Source organism: Lepidochelys kempii, chromosome 2, assembly GCF_965140265.1.
Source record: "Lepidochelys kempii isolate rLepKem1 chromosome 2, rLepKem1.hap2, whole genome shotgun sequence".
Lineage (NCBI taxonomy): Eukaryota > Metazoa > Chordata > Testudines > Cheloniidae > Lepidochelys > Lepidochelys kempii.
Window position 1 is genome coordinate 229706094 of NC_133257.1, and position 20243 is coordinate 229726336.

General features: G+C 41.6%; 1 protein-coding gene across 4 annotated transcripts in view; it reads right to left on the reverse strand.

Moving 5' to 3' along the window:
• CUBN (cubilin) overlaps positions 1-20243 on the reverse strand; it is a 226932-nt gene that overhangs the window by 168679 nt on the left and 38010 nt on the right. For all 4 annotated transcript variants that reach the window (XR_012157573.1, XR_012157574.1, XM_073334127.1 and 1 more), the window contains 6 exons: positions 17845-18001; positions 16767-16945; positions 15951-16113; positions 15430-15646; positions 13984-14114; positions 2794-2980 (listed from right to left, as the gene is read on the reverse strand). Coding sequence is in view for 2 of the 4 variants with exons in the window: in XM_073334127.1 (XP_073190228.1) it covers positions 2794-2980; positions 13984-14114; positions 15430-15646; positions 15951-16113; positions 16767-16945; positions 17845-18001 (1034 nt within the window). In the remaining 2 variants the exon portion in view is untranslated. The remainder of the gene's footprint in view (positions 1-2793; positions 2981-13983; positions 14115-15429; positions 15647-15950; positions 16114-16766; positions 16946-17844; positions 18002-20243) is intronic.

Here is a 20243-nt window from a genome sequence, read left to right on the forward strand (position 1 = left end):
GCCTAAATACCTTCAAAAGCTGAGCATAAATCTCAACAATTTCATTCCAGTACAGGTTCAAAACATCACAACATCCTGACAGAGCCAAAGAAGCATCTCTGGGATCTTTGAAGCTGCATGGGGGAGCAATGAGGGCAGAGCATCAGTGTCATCATGTCTGTCCTCTATAAAGCAACAGACAAATATAGGTAGGCCTATATTAGCCTACCTATATTTCAGAACAGATGGGTTGAATCTCAGTTTTAGATGATTTTCTCTGGCCTCCACAGATGATTCCACAGCTGACACTTCTGATCCTGCCCTTAGCTGGTGTTGCAATCAGGGTGCACAAGCAAAGCTTTGTTATGCCTCCTGAACATGTTGGTTTTGAGGGTAGTCATATTTCTGCACACACGCACACCCCTCACTGAAAGTATTATAGTGATGATACTGTCATTGACTTTTCTGTAATGTTAGTATCATGCAATTTCACACACAAAAAAATGCAGGTCCTACAGTAGGATTTAAAAAACAATCCAAGGTGCCATTTTAATATGCTGCCACCAAAGTAGAGCCATATTTTAAAGAGAGAAATCCTGTTTCTAGTTGTTTTTATTAAACCATTTGGTTTAGTCTTGTTATGTTAGAAGGTCTGTTCTCTCCTCTTTACCGGGCTGGGCGGTAAAGCAGCGCTCTGGGGGGCGGGGCTGCGCGCTCCGGCGGATCTGCGCATCAGCTTGTCTGGCTCCCACACGGGTGCCGGGCCAGGGCCAAGGGGTTGGATAATGGGGCCAATGGGGGGAAGGGGAACAGGGGTCGATTCAGACGTGCAGGGGTAGCGCGGTGGGGATGTAGCGGGGCTCAGCCAGGCTGCGGTGACCCGAGGGGCGGAAGTTCATGCTCCAGCCCGGGTGCCTGCAGCCGGAGGAAGCGGATCCGTGCTGCAGCCCTGGCCCCGGCTCCACGCCTCCCGCGCCCCGGCCAGGGGGTGCTGCGCTCTCCGCCGGGCTGGGCGGTTTTGCCGCCGCTGCCACCACCACTTCACACGGCTCCTGCCTCCCTCCCGCCCGAGACCCTCTGTCCCTACTAACAAAAATGATTTAGTTCGCAAGTTTACAAACATTTTTATCTTAAAGGAATAAAAATATCTTTCCTAGTAAAATTTCAAAGCACATTATTTCTTTGTAGACTCTAATCGCTCTACCCCGATATAATGCACCTATAGGTTTCACCGATAACGTGGTAAGATTTTTTGGCTCCCGAGGACTGCGTTATATCAGGGTTTTAGGTGTAGGTGTTACATTAGCTACTTTCCAGTCACCTGCTACAGAGTCTGATTCAAATGTAGGTTACATACCACAGTTAATAGTTCTGCAATTTCCTATCTGAGTTCCTGGTGATTTATTACTCTTTAATTGATCAATTTGTTCCAAAACATCCTCTATCAACACCTCAGTCTGGGACAGTTTGTCACCTAAAAGGAATGGCTTGGGTATAGGGATCTCCCCCACATCCTCTGTAGTGAAGACTGATGCAAAGACATCATTTAGCTTCTCTGCAATAGCCTCGTTTTCCTTGTGTGCCCCTTTAGCACCTCAGTCATCCAGTTGCCCCACACATTGTTTGGCAGGCTTGCTGCTTCTGATCTACTTACAAAATTGCTGTTAGTTTTTGTGTCCTTCACTTGTTGTGCTTCTAATTTTTTCTTGGACTGCCTTATTATAATTTTACACTCCTTTCTATTTTCCTCATTAGGATTTGACTTCCAATGTTTAAAAGATGCCTTTTTGCCTCTCGCCACCTCTTTTATTCTGCTGTTTAGCATTGCTGGCATTTTTTTGGTCCTCTGACTGTTTTTTTTATTTGGCGGTATATATATTTTATTTGTGACTCTATTACAGCGTTTTAAAAATAGTCTCCGTGCAGTCTGCAGGTATTTAACCTTTGTGATTGTCCCTTTTGATTTCTGTTTAACTAGCTTCCTCATTTTTGTGTAGTCCCTCTTTTTGAAGTTAAATGCTACTGTGGTGGGTTTGTTTAGCATTTTCCCCCCCACACAGATGTTAAATTTAATTACAGCATGGTCGCTATTACCAAGCAGTTCAGCTATATCCAGCTCCTGGACCAGATCCTATGCTCCACTTAGGACAAAATCAAGAATTGCCTCTTCCCTTGTGCGTTCCAGGACTAGCTGCTCCATGAAGCAGTCATTTGTGGTGTGAAGAAATTTTATCTCTGCATCCTATCCTGAGGTGACATATACACAATATGAGGATAGTTGAAATCCCTCCATTATTATTGCATGTTCTGCCTATGAAGCCACTCTAACCTCCCTGAGCATTTCACAGTCGCTGTCACCGTCCTGGTCAGGTGGTCAGCAGTAGATTCTTACTGCTGTATCTTATTGTTCAAGCATGGAATTTCTATCCATAGAGATTCTATGATTCAGTCTGATTCATTTAAGATTTTTTACTTTATCTGACTCTATGCTTTCTTTCACTTATAGTGCCTCTCCCCAACCAGTACAAGAAGAGATGGTCCTTCTGCTGAGGAATTTATAAGCCCCACAAGAATCCATTCACTTACCCTGATGGAGCTGGAATTTCTCCAGGACCATCAGAGGTGGGAAATATAAGAATGGAACAGGAAGGAGGGAGCAACAAGGTTTTATTTCTAGTTCACTAACAAACCCTTTCCCAGCGTGCCAGCCCCAGGTACATTTCAGGCTACAGTTTCTTGTTCAGCCTAAACGGATTCTACTTCCTACCCTTGGTTACAATCAGTAATGAGGATAATAGAACTCAATGGGCTTGCCTGATTTCCACATAATCCATTGAACAAAGCTTATTCCCTTCCAAGGTGAAGTTGGTGAAATGCAGCACAATCTGTTTGTTGGTTTCCACTCGGATCCTGTATATGCATTCTGTCTTGACAGGGTAGTTTCTGGGGTAGTTTGGAGATGTCAGCACACCAGTGGCATCAGTGTATTGATGGGAACATACTTTTAAAAGAAAGAAACAGAACACACAGTGACTTGAAGATACATCAACCACAACGTCCCATTCCAAAGATGTCTGTTGGTTATGAAACAGTTTAAAGCACATATTTAATTAAAAATAAATATCTATTTCTGACAGACAGGAGACCAAACATCCTGATCTACTCTGTATTGTAACTTATCTTGGAAAAATCTTATTGATGGAGCTCCCAATTTTCAGTAATCCATCAAACCAAAAACAGAATCCAGGATGTGTAAGGGATTTATTGTACTTGATTTGACACGTTGATTGTTTAAGTAAAACTTTCTTTAATCACTGTGCATACAAAAGGCAGAGGTGGTGGTGGTATGTGTGGTGTGGTGGAGGGTTAAGTATTTGTAGTTGCTAAACAGGCTTTAATCTTACACTGGTAGACAGGAAAAAAGGACACTGTAATGGCTAGCTTGATGATCTGCAGTCAGCACAATGTGTTGCCATTGAGCCCTGAACGTCTGAGCAACAGAGGCTTAGAAACCTTCCGTGCATTCACTCCCTGTGTGAAGAGAACATCTCCCATTGCTCTCAGGCAGCCTCCTTTGGACTAAACTAGGAGCAATGTTGATTTTCCTTTCTAATGTCCTTTTTCTGTTTACCTAAGTCATGAAGGGGCACCTGACTGGTCACATTCTACCTGCAGGAAAGCATAAAATCCCTGATTGCCAGGACCCAGCAGTTCTCTCCAAGGTACAGTTCTAGAATGAGTTGCATCCATCCCTCCTGGACCAACAAGAGGGCAACCATGACACTGAGCCTTGGTGTGAGGTGGAAAATGGAATGGAGAAATGAGGGGATTTGAGAGAACCTCTGCAAAAAGAGAGAGCAAAGGCTCCACAAAAGTTCAAACTCTTGCTGTAGGACAGAATATAAGAATAATGGCATGCATGATAGAATTCATAGAATGTTTCATATGTAGTGATCATAGTTACACTAATTACAACGTACAGTCGAAGCAGATAGTAGAATGCAATGACTAACTTTAACCGTTTCACCAGGCCTTAACAGATCTCTGGAACCTAAGTTTGTAACAAACTACTGCTACACTTTAATGCCCAATACTTTACATAGTAGTATAAGAACTGATGCAAGCCACAGGCCCTTCATATCTCGAATAGCAGGATCACCATTCTGCTCTGATGAATTTAATAATTATAACATTTAATTTCATAAAACCTTTTGAAATTTGCCTATTTAATTTTCTGAAATATTACTTATTACTGAATATTACTGAAATATTACTTATGTCATAAAAGAGCACAAATCATATGACCTAGGAGCATAGCGAGCAGATCGAGGGATGTGATCATTCCCCTCTATTCGACATTGGTGAGGCCTCATCTGGAGTACTGTGTCCAGTTTTGGGCCCCGCACTACAAGAAGGATGTGGATAAATTGAAGAGAGTCCAGCGAAGGGCAACAAAAATGATTAGGGGTCTGGAACACATGACTTATGAGGAGAGGCTGAGGGAACTGGGATTGTTTAGTCTGCAGAAGAGAAGAATGAGAGGGGATTTGATAGCTGCTTTCAACTACCTGAGAGGTGGTTCCAGAGAGGATGGTTCTAGACTATTCTCAGTGGTAGAAGAGGACAGGACAAGGAGTAACGGTCTCAAGTTACAGTGGGGGAGGTTTAGGTTGGATATTAGGAAAAACTTCTTCACTAGGAGGGTGGTGAAACACTGGAATGCATTACCTAGGGAGGTGGTAGAATCTCCTTCCTTAGAAGTTTTTAAGGTCAGGCTTGACAAAGCCCTGGCTGGGATGATTTAATTGGGGATTGGTCCTGCTTTGAGCAGGGGGTTGGACTAGATGACCTCCTGAGGTCCCTTCCAACCCTGATATTCTATGATTCTATGACCAATCTGAGGGATAAAAAGTGAAAAATTCCCTCTGTGTTTTAATTATCTAGAAAGATTAAATATGACAAATGTGATCTAACTAATATGCTTTCTAAACTGACAGTACAATACTGAACTCTTGCTTCAATCCAATACTGTGTGAGCCCTCTTTACTCTTCCTTTTGCTATGATTTACTCCGCCAACCTCTCATCAAATGAAAAGCTAAGATATGTGATCAGAAATATGACATGCACATCTTTTTACATGGCTCACACTCAGTACAAATGACTACGTGAAGAGAAGTACTATGAACACTTTGTTCTACTCAGTAGGTGAGACAGACAATGCTGCCTTGATGGCATTACCGTACACGTCATTTCTTTCATTTCACTTATGTGTAATTTAGAAAAGCTGCCATATCCATAAACATGCTCAAATGCATGCATGTAATTTTAAGGTCAAGTTTGGTCACCTTCAATGAAATCTCTGGTACTTCATCAGTCCAATGTGCAATACCTTCACAAGTGTTGCCAACTTTCATTATTGTATCATGAATCTCATGATATTTGGCATTTTTCTTCAAGCCTCCAATCTTAAAGTCAGATGATTTTGTGATTTTATAAAGTACGTTTCTAGCCCTCATGGTTGTAGATAGAAGCGCAAAAATGTGTATCAAGTGCACCCTAAAGGCTCAAGACCTAAAAGGGAAAAAAACCCCAAGCCCTCAAAATGTTTAGGTCAATGTCATGATTATTTGGGGGCCTGGCTCATGATTTCTGAATGCTTGGGACTGGCAGTATTACGGTTGTGCCTTCATTCAAGGGCTGAGACAATGAATGCCAGGTTCTAATATAGAGAGTATTAAAATGGTTATGTTATGATGTAATTTCAGTGTGAACATTAACCACCACTTTTAAGAGCAACCACTGCAGTCCCTCAAGAGAAATGATGTTCCAGTTTCCCTGCATCACTAATGTTTGCTTCCCTGAAAGGAATCTATTTTCAAACCTGGGTGGCGATCCAAACCGCAAGTTATTTTTTGTTCCACATTTTGCACCAGAACTCAAAGATCGAAAGAGAAACGTGACAGGTCTTATAGTAACTGACTCTCCCATGTCAGTCCTCCAGCTACAACTACACAGAGCCAAGAACACATTTCGGATACAGTGCTGTAAAGATTATAAGAAGAGTAAATGTGCCAAATGGCCTTACTTACTTACATATGCATCATCCAGCCCAACTACTATTGCTCCCCTTACTCTGGTTTCAGCTGACGAACGGGTACTCATCTTTTGCGTTTCCCTCACTAACACAGCATCAAAAAGTCAATTTTCTTTGAAATGTGCTAGCTTCGGTTTGCAAATACTAATGCAAATTATTAGGTAAGCAGCCAGAAAGAGGAACTCTGGACCCTTTGCCAAGTTTCAGAATGCCTGATGCCATGATGAGATTAATAAAAGACTGGAAAAATATGTATTCCCAATTCATTTTAAATATACTACTCAAGTTCACTAAAGAAAGAAGAAAAGGGTACTTGTCCAGAATGATCACACATCTTTCTTTGCCAGTGTGTGAGGTTTTCAAAACCCACTGAATCGGGTTCTGATTTCAGTACAACATTAACGTTTGCTCCCCTAGAAAAGGCTGTAAACTACTGCAACCTGGCATAACATTGCCAATACTAATACTAATAAAAAAGTCAGGTTTCATGTTTCTTTCTCATGCAGCCATGCACAGCACAGAAAATGATGTTAGCATCTGTTCCAATAAAGGGATATTCATTGGTTGCCATGATGCCTATTAATCCAAAGCAAAATTCAGAGTATTAAATCATCGGTAAAATGGTGATTTTTCTTTTAGTTTGATCTTACACTGCCAAAAAAGAACACAGATTCTCGAACACTTAGCTCTTTATATCACGTTCGGCATATTTACAAAAAAGAAAAAGAAGCCACCTCGCCACATGAAGTGTATTCCTCTCCACAGGCAGTAGATAAAGCACATCTACGCTCGAGAGCCTTCTGCTGGCAGGCATTAACTGACTTAAATTTTTACCAACCACAGCTGAGGGATGAGAAGGAGAACAAAGGTCCTTTGTAAAGTGTTTCAACCCCATTATTCAGAAACACTAGTCACAGCAATTTGAACTGAATCGCCATCCCTCCTTGACTTCTCTGTGTATATCTGCCAAATACAACTTTCAATTCCCATCTTTTCCCACTCAGCAGGGGAGAAGGTCCATCCCTCTCATCCCCCGATGGGAATTACTGATAATGTCCATTGAAGTGTCATCTTAGAGTTGAATTTACACTATTCTATCAACAAGAAAGTTAGACCTACAAGTCTACATTTTCTCTTTGGTTATACTTGTGCAGCCTTTCTGAAGCCCGTGGGGTTTCAGAAGTCTAGCTGAAAGCAATATTTGGCCCAGAAAGTACAGAAAAGAAAAGAATTGGTGCTGGGATTGTTCATGATCATACTCTATAAATACCTTCCAGGTAACAGGGAAAATTTAAGGAAAGGAATTATTCCCAATCTCAGATAATAGTAGGAAAGGAAGCAATAAAATGAAACTAAGAAAGGAAATGTTAATGCTAGAGATGAGGGAGCTGATAGGAGTCTGAAGCCATATTTGCTTTTGATACAGATTCATTTCAGTTTGAATAGCCCACATTTGATGGCAGATAATAAGGCTGGCAGATACAAATTAATCTGACAGAAAGTGATGCCCCGCATCAGGCGGGGTTGTCAATAAGCGGATGATTTTCATAAAAATGTTTACCAGCACCGCAGTTAAACCAAAGTTAGACTGTCCAGCTACCAAAGTTATAATGTCCAGCTACCTCCTCCTTTAACTCTGGCCTCTCTGATCAGTCAGTGCTGTCTTCTCTTAGTCCTACAGAAGCTGAGAAATCTCAAACCATAGTCATAGTCACTCCCATCATACCCCAGATGGGAGGGATGTGGAATATGTATGTCAAATATGGAATTTGTGAACAAAATTTCCATCCAAAAAGCAAATGGCACAAAAACATGATAAAAGCTCTTGCTAAGAATGACTAGCTAAAGCTCCACAAAGGAAAGAATAAAATGTAACCTTCTTTGACTAAAAACAGAACAGGTATTTGTGAATAAACAAAGGATAATTAAATACATATATGGAACGCAATCGTGCTCCCACTGAAGACTACGGCTGGATCCTGCAAGGTGCCAAGCCCCCTGTCCCCATTCAGGATTGAACCCTTTGAGAGTTTGGCCATTGATTTCATTCGAGAGCAAGACCAGGCTCACTGCATGTTGTCTAAATGTGGTTTAGCCAGCAGAGATGGAAAAAGAGTTGAATATTCAGGTCTATCTGTCGGTCTAACTATGCTGATATTTATATAGCCTTCACCACATTCAGAGGTCCTTTTCATTTGGGCCCTGGTCTCTAAACTTCTATCCAATATCAGCTTGTTTCCTATGAGACCATGTCCCTGAAAGTCAAATAGATGACTCATGTAATATGATAGAGGGAAAGCCCAGCTTCCGTTGCTAGGGCAGGACAGTTCCACTGAATAAGGTACATAGATTCATAGATATTAAGGTCAGAAGGGACCATTATGATCATCTAGTCTGACCTCCTGCACAACGCAGGCCACAGAATCTTACCCACCCACTCCTGCGAAAAACCTCTCACCTATGTCTGAGCTACTGAAGTCCTCAAATCGTGGTTTAAAGATTTCAAGGAGCAGAGAATCCTCCAGCAAGTGACCCGTGCCCCATGCTACAGAGGAAGGTGAAAAACCTCCAGGGCCTCTTCCAATCTGTCCTGGAGGAAAATTCTTTCCCAGCCTCAAATATGGCGATCAGCTAAACCCTGAGCATATGGGCAAGATTCACCAGCCAGATACCCAGGAAAGAATTTTCTGTAGTAACTCAGATTCCACCCCATCCAACACCCCATCACAGGCCATTGGACCTATTTACCATGTTAAACAGCTGACTATTACTCAGGTGGTATTTGACTGGCCAAATAGCACTCATGTTTCTACTATTTGGTATGCTTATCCCCACTAGCTCAGAGATTTCAGGAACTTTCCAGATAGTGTTCCATGCCCCAGGCTACATATTCCAGTGTTCTGTTTGCTTTTTTGACAAGAACTATACTGATGGTATCAAGGTTCTGTCTGCTGTTATTCTTGGGCTGTGTTATCAGAACTAATAATAAATATATTACAAATAATACATGCCAACAAAAACACTCTTTCCTACACTATAAAGATGCAAAAAGGAAGTTTTATTTTACATGAAAATGCCCTTTCACTCATATTTGTTCCCTTTTATACGATAACATTGTTCATCTTTTCAATAGCTCAGTCTCTGTAGAACAATTTAAGGCCACTACTTTTCTATTCTTCCCATTGGAACATCTAATATAAACCAGAACTACTTTGACCTGTTCTGATATTGGTTACAATGCAGTTGGCTCACAAACTGTAGCTGAAAATATATGGAAGATACTTGTTGCACAAGAAACATGATTAGAACCATATTTTCTTAGCAGGAAAAAAAGTGTGTTAGACTTCAAAAAATCCACAGCACTGGTATATATCCTCTTCTTTTCTCAAATATAAGTACATACTGCCCACACATAATTGGATAGGTATGAAATGAATATAAATCTTAAAGACAGAAGACTTAACATTTGATATAATTTGATAGGAGTGGGCAATTGCATCAGTTAGCTAAGTCCCCCTAATTCAGTGTGTGTGTGTATTTCTTTTACACCAAGGCAGCTTCAGAGCTCTTTGTTCTAAGATTAAAAATGAACGTCAGCAGATCAGCATTCATGAGCAAATTTACAGTAATATTTTGTGTGTGCAAAGAACAAAAAAGTATCTTTACAGAGAAACAGATTTTAGTTTCAGCTTTCTAAGGGGTTATTATTAGCAGACAACCAATGTTAGGAGGTTTAGAGAATTGGTTTGGTTCAGATAAACAGCCAAAAATTTTGATAGTTATCTGATGCTTTTCCATACTTATCCAAACTGTAGTAGTTGAACTGAAAAAAAACAAATTGTTCTGGAAATTATACTTCCAAGTTTAGGTCAGATTAAACAGAGAGCATTAGCTCTTTTGTGATATTTCTGCATGAAGCCCCAGCTTAAACCAAGACATGTACACAGAAGTGTAATATAAACTGTGGGAGAGACGGGGGAGAAATAGCAGCCATACATGTTCAGACCTCCAAAGTGGTTCAGGTATGGTTTCAATTTTCGGTGAAGGTTCTAGTTAGTTCTTATTTCATCCAACTATGGTCACCCATCTCTAGCCATTGTAGATATTAAATAGAAAAGGGCTTCCTAGAATGCTGCAATTTCCCTATAAACTGCCCATCTACCTCTGAATCAGCTTGCTTTTGTTGGTCCAGCCAAACCCTTGCTACTACAGCACCATCAGTATTGGTGCAGACCCACTATGCCCGTTATAGGAATTTGCAGCATGCTGCAGCACTCACTGAAACCTGGATGCCCTCTGGGGAAGGAAGAATTCCTGCCTTCTGCAAAAGGACATTTTAAATCTTCCTTTTTGCTTGTAAAAATTTCTTTGAAACTTGTAGGAGGCTATCATTTATCATCTGGTAGTTGAAACCATAAGAGTTCATTCCTATTCTCCTCTGTCAACTTCAGTTTAAGCTTACATTAGATCAGGAGTTCTCAAACTTCATTGTACTGCGACCCCCTTCTTATAATGAAAATTACTACACAACCCCAGGAGGGGAGACTGAAGCCTGAGCCCACCCGAGCCCCACTGACCCAGGCAGGGGAGTAGGTGGGGGAAAGCTGAAGCCCAAGTGCTTCAGCCCCAGGCAGTGGGCCTGTAACCTGAGTCCCAACATGCAGGGCTGAAATCCTCAGGCTTTGGTCTTGGGTGGTGGGGCTTGGGCTTCAGCCCTGGGTGCCAGCAAGTTCAAGCCAGTCCTGATGACCCCATTAAAATAGGGCCATGACCCACTTTGGGGTCCCGACCCACAGTTTGAAAACCCCTGCATTAGATTATTCTGATTTATATGTAGTCAAATTTTCATAAGAAGACAAATAATTGTCTCTCTCGATTTTGGGGTGCCCACTTTGAGACACCTAGAGTTTCATTTTCAGAGGTGCTGTGGACCCACAATCAGAGATGGCAGACCCTCAGTCTGAAAATTGGGGCCTAGGGATCTCGAGTTGGGAACGCCAAACCAAGACATACCAAATGAGTATGAACACTTCTGAAAATGTTGATCTCATTAAGCGTCGTCAGTTTGTTTGGCAGTGTATAAATGTAAAAGGAGATGGTCCCTCTCCCCAAGGATTTATAATCTAAATCAGACATGGAAAGTCCGTTCAGACAGTTCAGATCATGTTAATAGTGACACATATGGCAGAGTTTGGGATGAAAGAGAAGAAATACAATTTCCATCTTGTGGAATTTACGATGATGGGGGGACATGGAGGTGAAGATGGCAGGTAGATAGTTGAAGATGTGAAACTGGACCGAAGGGCCGAGGTAATTAGGAGATATTACGGAAGCCACAAGTTCACCAGTAAGGTTGTCCAGGGAGAGAACATAGGAAGACATGAATAGAGCTAAGAACAGAAACTGTCTGAGCACTGACAAATAGCAGGAGCAGCTGCTGAAGAAGCAGTCGGAAAGGGATGAGAAAAACTATGAGAGTACAGAGAGTCATGACAAGTAGCTGTTCTGTTCAGAAAATATTATGTTATTGCAAAAGGCCATTGGTTAAATGCAACAGCCTGTCATACAGGGTTGGGGGAGAAAGTGCGATATTAACCACCAATAGAGACACTTACACAAAAGCATGGTTGGAGCCTGCAAACATATGCCAATAGACCGTTTTCTTTTAACATGCTCATGCTGATAGTGCAGCAGCTGTAGCAGCCGCCTAACAAAATGGAGGGACAGTTTACAATAATAACTTATTGTTTCAAAATAAGAGGAAAGGTTTCATGATTTCTGTGTCAGTAAAAACCCAGAAAGTTTTCATACTCTAAGGTTTTTCTTCGAGAGAGAAAAACTGTATAAATCTGTTCCTACATTAGTTTCAGGCTGATAGTAGGTTCCTAGCTGGGATGTTTCCCATTAAATCTTAATTGCTAATGATTTTTCCTCTCTTCATGCCAGATAACTAACATATGAATGAAGGCAGCTGAGAAAACGGATCATTTGGAAGTAGACACTAACTAGTGGTGAAGCAAAAGCAATGGCAGGAAGCAAAATCTCGACCAGACCCCCACACACATTCCCAAGAGATGAAGTAACAGTCAAACTGCCTGAGCTGTAGCTGGGAGAGTGGATATTTTGCTCAAAATCTAAAACAAAAGGAGACTGGGCAGCTATGTCAAGTACAACAGTACATATAGCTACAGAGATGACTGCTGCGGACTTTTGATATTTATCTCATTAAAAATACAGCACACATACAACAAACCCCAACTGAAAACCATCTAGCTGTGCACACAGATGACCCATGTGCATACAAGTTCTAATTACTATTTCCCTCATTCCTCCACCCCTGCCTCTTCCCACTGTTCGCTACATGCACTCTTGGGTCTTTTCTGTTGCCTGTGAGCTCGACAGGGCCCTACTCTGTGTTGCATAGAACTTAGCACAATGAAGCCCCAACCCTGACTGGGGCCTCCAAACACAACTCTAACAGAAATAATAAAATCATTATAATGGGACTGTGCACATGAATCCGCTCCACTGAAAGTGAGCAAAGGTGTTAGAACTGGGGCTTTAATGAGGCCTCTGCTTGTACCAAACTACTTACTGAAAACAAACACAGAACGAAAACTTGGCAAGAAGAGTTATCGCACTTTTCCTTTTTTAATGCTTTTTGATTAAAATATTTCACTCAAACTAAAACTTTGCACACAGGGGGGGCAGCTGTAGACACAGTCAGACCATTTCCTTCCTTGCATATGGGGACCACACGTGGTCACACAGCACAGTCTGTATCTCACACATTGTCTGGGATCTGCTTCTCCACTGGCTGTAATTGCCCCGGCCTGTTTGGAGGTCTCTAAGCAACTGAATCTCACTACATCAGGCAAGTCATTTTCCTGCTACTCTTGTGCCAGCTGCTCCAAACCAGCCCAGCCAAAGGTAGAGCTTTTTGCCAGAATCTTGTTTCAGTGCTAGCAGTTAGAAGGTCGGTTAGTAAGCAAGATCCCCACCTAAATGAGGAAGATCTTTTAAAGAATATTGAGTGACCGATTTCAGGATCCTACGCTTAGTAATAGACAGGCTAGGTGGTGTATCACCAGTGCACACTCAGTCAGCAGGGATATTTAATTTCTAAGACCGAACTGCATTTCCATGGGGCAGGGATTAGCAGTGAGAGGATTAGTAACGAGTGTAGTGTTCGCATATAGCATTTCACCTTGAGGTTGCTGGTCTGGTTCAAATACAGCTCAGGTCAACGATAACAAAGTTGTTACCTTCTGAATACTTCTATGTGACCTCTGTAATGGGCATGGTGGTTTTAGCACTGTCCAAAGGGTCAGGCAGACGTACACATCACAGAAACTCTGCACACTAACCAGGGCTTTTCATAATGCTCAAAGGTTCAGAGCAGTCAGGGAATGAAGGGCTTGGAGATTGACTTTGCTCCCCAGAAGGTGGCTACTCTGGAACAGACTTCTCTGGCAGGGCAGTGAGAGGAGACTTCATTCTCCAGGATGTCACTCTGGCACTTGGTGCCCTTATACCTTTGACAAGCACTCCTGTTCCTGGTGTGTTTGCTTGGGACCAAAAAAAAAAAAAACCCCGCACAGTCAGTTGAATGTCAATGAGACTTCCACTCCTATGTCACTTCAGAAATAATATTCCTAACTACCCTATGCAATCCTGCCATGTCAGTGATTACAGAAACCATTGGTGTTGCCTGGAGACATTGCTTTCTGCCTGGCTCATCCTCCCCAGCTAGAAAAAAGGCCAGTGAACCAAGCTGTAAATAAAGATGGGTGGAGGAGACAGCAGGGACAGTAATTAAAAAAACAAAATGTGTCTTGTTTTTGTAGTGTGTGTTTACAATTAAGGCTTGACAGGATTAATCTGCATAATGCACACACTGCTGTATTACCTGTGGAAGCATTCATTGAGATATAATTAGCTGAGAACCCCTCAGAGGCAATGTTGTGATTTGTCACAAAGTACAACATCATTATGTTGCCACTGCTGGTGAGTGATGGTGGACTTGATCTTCCACAATACCTATAAAAAGTCAAAAGAGATAACATGTATTGAGTATATATATCAATATTGTATAGTATCTAGATTAATAGAAAAGTATTCAATGTTCCCCAGAAGCCTGTAGCTGGGTCATTTTCTGTTGACTTTAGAGGGAGATAGATTGGTCCCCATCAGATTAGTCTTCCAAAAAGACTAACTAATATGGTGAAATAAACTCCATTATAACCCCATATTCACTTGCTCCTGATTTTCCAGCTACTGGAAGGATAACATTTTTCATCTTTTGGCCTCAGCCCAAATTTCTATTTGTATTTGAAATTTTGAACCAAACCAGTTTCGTTGTTCTTGAGCTATGGGAGTATAAAAATATGTTACCTTTTGTAAGAAAATAAAAATCTGAAGTGCAATCATTTATTCACTGATATAAACACACATGAGGAGGCATTGTAAATGGATCAATAAATAATATAAAACTATAAAGTCTAAGATTTAGCCCGTGTTATAGCCTTTTTGTTTCTTCAGGTACCCAATTTTCACCGATTCTGCTTCTGCTACTTGGTATTAAAAATTATTTCCTTCCCTGCATCCCAAAGGAAGAAACAATATTAAGAGTGGATTTAAACCTGTTGCCATGACCTTAAAAAAGCATACATGAAATTCTATTGCTTGGCAATGGCAAATGTGAAAATCTGCCCATAAGATTGCCATCCCTTAAGCAGTGTTTCCCAAACTTGTGACGCCGCTTGTTTAGGGAAAGCCCCTGGCGGGCCAGGCCAGTTTGTTTACCTGCCGCGTCCGCAGGTTCAGCCGATTGCGGCTCCCACTGGCCGCGGTTTGCTGTGCCCGGCCAATGGGGGCTGCGGGAAGTGGTGCGGGCCGAGGGACGTACTGGCCGCCACTTCCCGCAACCCCCAGGGGCCGGGCACAGCGAACCACGGCCAGTGGGAGCCGCAATCGGCTGAACCTGCGGACGCGGCAGGTAAACAAACTGGCCGTCCCTGCCAGGGTCTTTCCCTGAACAAGCGGTACCCCCAGTTTGGGAACCACTGCCTTACAGAAAAGTTAATTTCTCATTCAATAGTATCAAATTCAGTTCACATCCCTTGGCCCAATAAAAGACAGACAGGAAAAATATTACCCCTCCTAAACCTTGCCTTTACTATGTTAAATGGAATAATAGTTGCTGAATAATACAAATCTTTAGCTGCTTTCAGTAAAATGAGCCTATGTTGAACACCTTGATACCAAAGGAACAGATCCACTGAGGAGCAAAAAGAAGACAGTGACAGCAGCTGTGTAGGTAGGTAGATTAAATAGATTAGATAGGCATATTCACCTTCCAAGCCTTGTCATAGTACCATTGTCATATACTTCAAGATAGTCTCTGGTGCAATTGTAATCAAACTCCAAGTTAAATGATGTGAATGTCAGGCGGATAAGGTGCCCAGGCTGTACTGAGATAGTCCATGCACATTTAACACCATGTGGGTAGATGATTGGATGACCAGGACTTGTAATGGTCCCTTCTGGCCCAATGAGAGTCTCCCCACATGCTAGAAAGTTTTAAAACAACAATGTGTTAACTAAAATAATGTTTCCAGAAGAAGACACCTATAAAATTAGTTAATGGTTTCTGAAAATTAAAAACATGATTTTTTTCTTTCATCATCTCTTTCGGAATTTTTGAAAGGATTCTACATTGTTTCTTTCACAAATTAGGTCTCCTGCTTCGTTGTCATACAACTTGACATCCCACTGATTTCAATATGTGGTTTTCCTTTGCTCATCCATTTGAACTGGTGGCACACAAGGACATAGAGGACCAATAGCCAGAGGGTGAAAGATCTCAACTCTTACCTCTATCTAATGGCCGGTATTCAGCCATGAATCCAAGATTTGTAGCAGAGGAAGCTCTGAATTTGACATGGAGATAATTCCATGTGGACTGCACTGCTGAAGGTATATCTGTGCCACAGTATTTCGCCAAAAGAGGAGACTCTGAGCTGCTGCCATCTCTGACCTGAAAGACAATGTATTCAAAACAGCCCATGAAAACTTGTTTCGATTACTGCCAAGTAGCTATAAAATGTAGATGAATTAACTCAATGCACACAAACAGTACAAAATAGTCTTGGAAACAAGTAGGAAGAGCTAAAAGGTTAAAAGCTACCATGGAGAAGACAGTGGCTCATCCACCTCATTAAACTATTCAGCAGGTCAGATCCTATCCAACATTAATATATAAATGTGTGGCACCGGCACAGTGGCCTTAAAGCTGCTGTGGAGGGGCAGCTGAGAATTCTTCTGGCCTAAAGGAACCCGATGGCGCAACGCTTGCATTCCAGCTGCCTGGAGCTCTTCGCCAGTAGGTAGCACATGGGATACAAGGAGTGGAGAATCAGGCCTTATCTATCCAGATATAGTTATGCATCATTGATAGCTCCTATTCTAGAAAATATAGATGGAGAAAGGTCATCTTATCAAAGGAGCATTCAAAAGAAGAAGGTTGGCTCACCTAGTGAGTCAGGAAAAGATTTCATTTGTGCAAGGAAATAGGTGTTTATGTACCTCTTCACCCACACTTTTCCTTTTTGACAGACATAGGTACATGACAGAGGCATGCATATGATATTTGTTTGTAATTCACAATAAGTATGTACTAATATTCTTTACCTCCACATAATCTGAGTCACAGGTAGTGATATTTCGAATGCCAAAATCGATAAAATTAAGAATCACTGCATTGCCTTCTGGCTGGAAGATGATCCACTCACAGGTTTTCTGGTGAGGGAAAGCCCTGGGATAGTATGGGGAATGAATAGCACCATCTCCAGACAATATGCCCCCACAGGCTGCAATGAAAAATTAAGAGTTAGCAGCTGGAATGAATGTTTACAAGGAATGTACATTGGGATGTAGATTAAATGTCATTTAGGGGGGAGGAAGAAAATAACCATTGAAAACACATGTCTCTATCTGCTATGGATAATTCAGATAGGTTTAGGAGGGGGCTGTTTGTTTAAAAAGTCACTATTATGTGACTAAACCTAAACCTGCATAACTGAATGTGGAACAGCGGTGATATCATGTCCATGAAAACTCCAAGTGAAAATACACATTTGTCTCCTTCCCCAAATTTGACTGTATTTGGTTTTACAGACTTGTGCAGAAGGAATGAGGGAAGGGGATGGCACACAACAGGAGGGGAGAGGTGGATGTCTCATCTGTTGGAGGTGAGTCTGGGAAAAGGAGTGTTGAAAGTGGACACATTTACAGGGCAAAAATAAGGTTATTCATTATCTGCTGTATTTGGTGCTTGTGCCAGTGATGAGGGTCTACCTTTGCAGAGAAAAACAGACTATACAGCATGTACTTTAAGTTACTTTAAGGGTGCCCAGGGTATATGAATAGCCATCCTTTTAAGCATTTCTAGAAATCTAAATAAATACATGTACTGATAGATGTCTCAACTTTTCATTTCCTTGCTTTTAAAGTTTTGTGTTGGGAATATTATGGGTAGATCCATCTTCACTGATATATGGCATAGTGTTTTTGTGTCAAAGATGCAGAACAAGTGAAGATCAGGGGGTAGAGATTTCAGAATAGTGCGATGTGATATCATATGTAAATAATGTGCAGCAAACCCTCAGTACAATGTGGGGACTTAAGATGAGAATTAAATCATATACAAATGCTAGAAGGTCCCCAATCTAGAGGTCAGTTCAGTTTTCCAGCCACCAGTTTCTCTTACCAACTTCATAAATTGCTCTGAAGCTAGCCCTTTGCACAGAAGCATCTGACTTAAATTTGATCCACAGGCTGTTGCTAGTGGAAGTGATTGGAGAAGGAAATGTGCTATCACAGAATTTGTTGATGATAGAAGACATTTCAGAGTCGCCATCTCGAACCTAATCAGCAAAAATAAAATCAAACAAACTAAGTCAGTAATAAAACTGTAACTCAATACTTTTATGCATCCATAAAACCATCATCAATTGTAAACCCCTGAATAGCATGTAATTTGTTTTGTCATTACGCTCCAGTAATAAAAAAGAGCTGCTAAGTGTTACAATAATGTAAACAAAAGGGACACTCTCACAGCCATATGATCATGTAAGGTCTTCCAAAATAAGGAGTGCCAGTCAGTATTTGCTTTGGAGACTTCCAAAGCAAACAAAAATAGTGTTGATCCAGTAGATGGGACGCTTGTCTGTGAACCTAAGCCTCAACATGAGGCTAATGTTGTATGCTGCCCAAAGAGCCATCTTTGGAGAGGTAAAAGCAATGTCCTCACTGTTTAAGTGATTAAATATTTACATGGCATGAAATTCCTACCTAAAATAGAGGATTTTTTTATTTTCTTCTAAGTGCAATGTCTCCCCTATTTAAAATTACAAATACATTCCCTGCTCTGTACATAGAGTTTCTATTGACTTCAGTGGGAGTTCTCCACAAGGATTGCCATAAGACCACCCAGGCAGACGCATAACTAATGAGGGGTGCAGCTCTAAGTTCCAGTGTCAGTAATAATGGTTACACTGATTACATCTCATTATTTTATCTGAAAAGTTCAAGGTGTTAGAATTAAAGTGATGGTACGCCAGGGTGCACCAGGGAATCAGTGTCTGCTTTTAAACCCTACATTGCCACTAGGCTTGAAACACATTAATCAACTCACTAATAAAGGGAGAAATTTACTCTATCGATTGCCTCATGAATTGGCATCAGATTTGAAGAGAAAGATTCTTGTGAAAACAAAAGACCATTTTCTCAGCAGCACCAGTGCTGTGCATGGAGCGACTGGGGCTGTTCTAAGTTGCACCTAGTTGCAACAGCCAAGAAGCCATTGCAACCACTGGGGGTGAGGTGTGGAGAAGGGATTATGTTACTTGAAATTGTTTGATATGAAAAGATGTTATAGAAAAATGTTAAGTGAAATTGTATGAGGAGGTATGTGTGGGATCAAGACCAAAAATAATATATGCCGCTTGGTGCGTAGAGATTGGGTTTGTGGATGGAAGCTCAATCCAGACTGCTCATTTGGAATTTTGGGGAAATTTGAAGGGTTGTCCATTGTCTACTGAAGAAAGAGGGAGCAGGATCACAAAGGGAGTCGGGGAGCTAGACTGTGATCAGGAAGGGAAGTGCTGTTGGGCTGTTATAAGATGAGGCTGTCCCTAGTGGAGTAAGAAGTAGACAGGTTACTGAAAGCAATTGTTTGGTTTATGTTATGTTTAATCTGGCTCAATAAAAGTGTAGTGGATTTTCAAACCCAGAAGTTGTAGGCATAGTCAGTTTGTGGGTTTGAAGAGATCTGCAGAGCCTTCTAATAGTTAAGAAAAGCTGCCAAGATCATCCAGTATTTATAAGCAAGTGTCCTGGGAGGCAGATTAGAGTGGTAAAAGGGCTGTAGTAGCGACTTAGAGACAGCAGTGTTGAACAGGTCATGATACCAGGGCACAGCAGTACTCCAACCACCCTCAATTTCCCCCCTTCACGTACATACACCATGGGCTGGGAGGAGAATGGGGGATGGCATAGAACCCTATGCTGGATCTATATATGGCGAGGTAAAAGCAGATGGCTCCAGTGCTGCTGAGCTTTGGTGATCTCCAGCTGCCTGAATGGCTTTCTGCTCCTTGGCAGTCATGGTGACCTTCCTGAGAGTTCAGTTTAAGCCAGTGGAGTTACTCTGAATTTACACTGGTGACACTGAGATCAGAATTTGGGCCAGAATGTTTAGAAGGAGAGTTGAGAACATTTTCAGAACCATAATTCAGGTAAATTGATACTTCTCCATTACTGTTTTTTCCCAACAGCACTGAAAGCATTGATTTGTTTATAAAGACAGATGAGAATTCAGTCAAGCAGCAACAAAGATCATAGGGCACCGCAACCAATTGATTTGATCTCACACGGAGCTGGCATTGCTAACAAGTTATCTCTGACTTTGCTGTGCTACAACACATTCTTCCTTAACTGAGAAACATATTGTGTCTCGTTTCTCTCTAGAATACTGGAGTTCCAGGGATTCAGGCTCCTGCTTCCTTAATCAGAGACTAAACATCCCCCCTAGCAGAAACGATGAGCTGTGTCTGTGTCTATGTCTATAGCAATTGCACAGATTTCCTGTTATCATCAGAGCACATG